Genomic DNA, 4,623 nt, shown 5'->3' on the forward strand with positions numbered 1-4,623 from the left:
TAAACGCCTCGACAGATTATTCGGGCAGCATGCTCAAACAGTGACAAATCGCAATGCTCTTGCAGAAATTGTAAGGGAGGTGGAGCTATTGTTGAATGAGTCATTCAACATTACAGACCACTCGCGAATTCAGTGCAATATAAAAGTGGGCACCAGCAGCACTGTGCAGTTATCTGACAAACTTTGATGACTTCTTAGACGAACAGCAGCTACACGCGTTTCACCTGGGGGTGGGAAAAAAAATCTATGTTCACAATTCGCATTCGATAGTAAAGAGGCTACCGTAACAATTTGGATTATCATAATGGAGGATGTAAGGACTTTCCTTCACTTCGGAGTTTTACTCTCATCGGTACTATTCACAATTGGAGCAGCTGGTAAGTTTGACCGTTTTGATAATCAGAATTTGATAATTACTCAGCCCTGCGACTCAGAGGAAAAACATGTAAAATATGTGCATTTAAATCCATAGCTGTAGGCTATAGATCCTATTTTATCTTTAGGCTAAAGCCTACCTCGTGGATGATATCTTGATTTGTTTTCTGCTTTATCGATGTACTGTAGTACATCTACATTGTGCAGAACAGATAACTAACTAATCTTTGCTTTTTTTCTCCTGGGTTACAGGTGAAGATTATTTTCCTGAAGCAATGGATGTTCAGTGGGTGTCCAATAACTTCAAGACTATTCTAACATGGGGCCCTGAGCCTACCAACTACACATACACTGTTGAATTTTCTAGGTAAGTAGCCAACATCATATCGCTGCCTTCTCACTCTGCACTGTTCATCATCACATCATTATTGCTACTACAACAACAACAACAACAAAAACATCCCGTCAGCACAATCAAATGGACCACGTTCTGGGTGAATACTTTACTATATGTCAACAGAATGGCAACTAAAAACTGAGTGTACAACCTACGGTGTCCTCCGTAGTTATTGGGGCATTAAGCATTTTTCTTCTTCTTTTGGATCTATACTCCCAAGTTTGGATTTGAAATCAAACAATTACTATGTCGTTAAAGTATAGATTCTCAGCTTTTTTTTGAGGGTGTGTGTGTACATATTGGTTCCACCAATTAGAAATGACAACACTCTTTACACATAGTCACCACCAATTTATGGGACCAAAAGTATTGGGACAAATTCACTTGTGTGTAATAGAACGTTTAGTATTTGGTCCCATATTGATAGCACACAATGACTACATCAAGCTTGGGACTACACATTTGTTGAATCCATTTGCTGTTTGTAGAAATGAATGGTAAATAATGTATCGTGTCGTTTTGGAGTCACTCATTGTAAATAAGAATTGAATGTTTCTAAACAGTTCTACAGATAATCCTGAATGAATCGTGAATAATGAGTGAGAAGGTTAGACACACATATCATACACCCAAGACATGCAAACCTCTCATTACAATAACAGGGGAGGTTAGCGTTCTCAATCATCATTATTCACGGGTTCATTCAGGATTATCCATAATAATGGTAGTATCCACATAATGTAGAAGTGTTTAGAAAACGTATTCTATTCTTATTCACAATAAAAGTGACCCCAAAATGACAATACATTAATTTCTATTGGGCACAAAATAATCTGAAACAACTAAAACAAACAGCAAATGCAGCCAACAAATATGTACACAAGTCACAAGCTTGATGTAGTTATTGCATGCTATGAATATGGGACCAAATACTTAACTTTTTACCACTTTAAGTGAATTTGTCCCAGTACTTTGGTCCCCTAAAATGGGGCAGGGAGGGTTCTATGTATAAAAAGTGTTGTAATTTCTAAATGGTGAAACCAATATCTACAAAAATACCCTAAAATAAAATCTGATAATCTATAGTTTAACCTCATAGTAATTGTTTGATTTAAAATCTAAACCTTTTGAGTATAGAGCCAAAAGAAGGAAAAAAAATGCTTCAACGTCCCAATAATTAGAGGGAACTGTATACCTATAACACCCAACTACACACTACCACTTCTTTCATTTGAAGTGAATGACAGAAAAGCACAGTTCAAGGACTCTGACTGATGGACTGTGTTTTGTTCAGGGTTGGTAAGGACAGACAAAGGAACCCTCACTGCATCCGGAGCTCGAGGACAGAGTGTGACCTCACCAACGAGCTGCGGAACCTGCAGGAGACCTACTCTGCCGACATCCTATCAGAACCCCTACCCGGCGTTACCTCTGACCTTGTGGAGTTCCCCTACACCCGAGCCGAGAGGTTCAGCCCTTACAAACACAGTGAGTGTCATCACATTATTAATCTGCCCTACATTGCATTGTCATATAGTAACATTTCTTCTAGGTCCTTCATTATTTACATTGTTATTGTGTTATAAAATAATGGCATTATAGCATTATTATAGTAGAAAGGTTAATTTCGCTGGTTATATATATTTTTTGGGATCAAATACTTCATTGCTGTGTTAGTAACGGTATTCAAATTAAGGCTATGGTGCCTAACTTGATTCCTCTTCTCAGCTAAAATAGGAGGACCCGCTTTCAAGATTGTGCAGAGCGAAGACAAGACCAAGATGACGCTCCACATCCAGGACCCTCTCACTCCCCTCTACAAAGATGACCAGCTGTTAACAATCAGAGACATCTTCAAGAGCGACCTGAAATACAGAGTCATATACAACAAAGCTGGAAGCACAGGAAAGGTGAATTGAACAGTCATGGACATACATTTATTGTAAATGCTTTTGAGACTATACCGGTCAAGGGAGGACTGGCCATAGACCAGTTCTGGCAAATACCAGATCGGCTGGTCCATTTCTACCCCAGTGGGCAGGTTTAAATTGAGGGGTTTGCCCAAAATTACAATTATATGGCTAATAATGGGGGGCCTGTAGAAAAAATAATTGCCGTTGTGGGGGCCTGGACGGAAGGAATTGGCCAGTATGTTAGAAATGCCAAAGCCAATTTTTGGTTCCCAGTCCGTCCCGGATACCTGTCGATTCCCTCCAATGACAACCCAAACAGTGTGTGACTTGAAATAATACTAAACTGTAAACTCCTGTCCACAGAAAGAGAAGATGTCAGACCTGAGAGATGTCGAGCTGACCAATCTGGATAAAGGACAGAGCTACTGCGTCATAGTGGCAGCCTATATCCCCTCTCGTTCTGCACAGAAGAGACTGGGAGATTGGAGCAAGGCGCAGTGCTCACCCAGAGAGAACAAGACCATCTTTGAGGGTAAGTGACCCCACAATGCAAAACACATGTGTTAGGGGTGAGGTGAAGGGAATTGAAGAAGGGTGAAATTCATTGGATTCAATTAAATGTGTAGTGGATTGAGTAACTACAACAAATATGGTTGATAAAGAAATTGCAATGTGGGCAAGTTAGAATAGTCATTTTTACTGTCGGCAACAATGTTTAGTAACTTCAAGAACTTCAATTAAATGATCATGTTAAATTCTTTCTTTCCTCAGAATTCAGCTTTGGTGTGATCTCAGGTGCCATTGGCATCATGCTGGCTATATTCATCATCCTCATCACTCTCACTGTGGTGTGTTGCAAACGCTGCTGCTGCAAAAAGACCAAAACTGTGGACAAGGATAACCTGCAGATGAGTCCAGTGTAAAGGTGTGTGTGTGTGTGTGTGTGATGGTGCTACTTGACCAACCCTTTGGAAGCTGTGCTCCCAATAATCTAGCACAAATACGTCAAAACACTGGAAAATGTGAAATGTTAGTGTTGTCTTTTTAAATGTCATTATGAGCTGGTTCTTTTAAATGGCTAGATATTTTTTTTATACATTACTTATTTATATGTTGAACAAGTACATTTGATTAATTGTTGAAAAATACATGTTATATTTGCCACTATGTATATAAGAAAAATGTAATCATATTTATTTAAATCAATGTTTTATGTTAAATGTGTATTGGTGCATGTCTCTAAGAATTATTGTCTTATACGTTGATGATGTGTAGTTCATGTTGACTAGGATTCGTCCATGTGCTGTTGAAACATGGCTTTGGTACTTTTGGATGAGAGGAAGGTTAGTAGGAAAAGTATTACTTGTGATGACTTGTGCATTCTAGTACTTTTTACAATTAAATTCAGATGTATTCAATTCTCATTTGTCTTTCATGTAACAATATCCATGTGAGGGAACTTTGACAACAGTGCCATCTGGTTTGCCTTTAAAATGATCTATCATACTTATATCAGTTTCAAACATGATTTGAGACAAGAGGAAAGGCTTTTCATAGAGTGATTGATTGTAGCTCAATGTCTGCTTGTCAGCTTATGACCCAGTAAGCCATGTGGAATACCTCGGCAATGGGGTGACACCACAATCACATTGGCAAAAGTGCCAGAGACCTCCGAGACATGCCCTGTGTAGCTCAATCTAAAAAGTGACCTCCTCTCCTTCATCCAAATGGACTTAAATGCCCCCCTAACTTAGTCCTTGCCAGAAGCCTTCAGGGGGATTAGCTTTCAATTTCCCAACTGTTTCAAGATCAGTGTGGATAAATGAAAGGATATAAGAAGAGGAAGCCATTTTAGACTATTGGGATGCACAAACTATGCTCTGATATATAACAGAACGACAACGAGCAGTCTGTAGAACAGAAGACCGAGGACCTTAA

General features: G+C 39.1%; 1 protein-coding gene across 1 annotated transcript; it reads left to right on the forward strand.

Moving 5' to 3' along the window:
* The first annotated feature begins 213 nt into the window (after positions 1-213).
* Positions 214-4,103, forward strand: tf (tissue factor). The gene is given in 6 exon segments (NM_001124358.2): positions 214-377; positions 628-742; positions 2,067-2,260; positions 2,501-2,682; positions 3,049-3,217; positions 3,457-4,103. Coding segments are annotated over 6 exon segments (885 nt in total). The 5' UTR covers positions 214-304; the 3' UTR covers positions 3,609-4,103.
* Positions 4,104-4,623: the final 520 nt, after the last annotated feature.

Source organism: Oncorhynchus mykiss, chromosome 8 (assembly GCF_057628025.1).
Source record: "Oncorhynchus mykiss isolate SJ-2025 chromosome 8, ASM5762802v1, whole genome shotgun sequence".
Classification (NCBI taxonomy): Eukaryota; Metazoa; Chordata; class Actinopteri; order Salmoniformes; family Salmonidae; genus Oncorhynchus; species Oncorhynchus mykiss.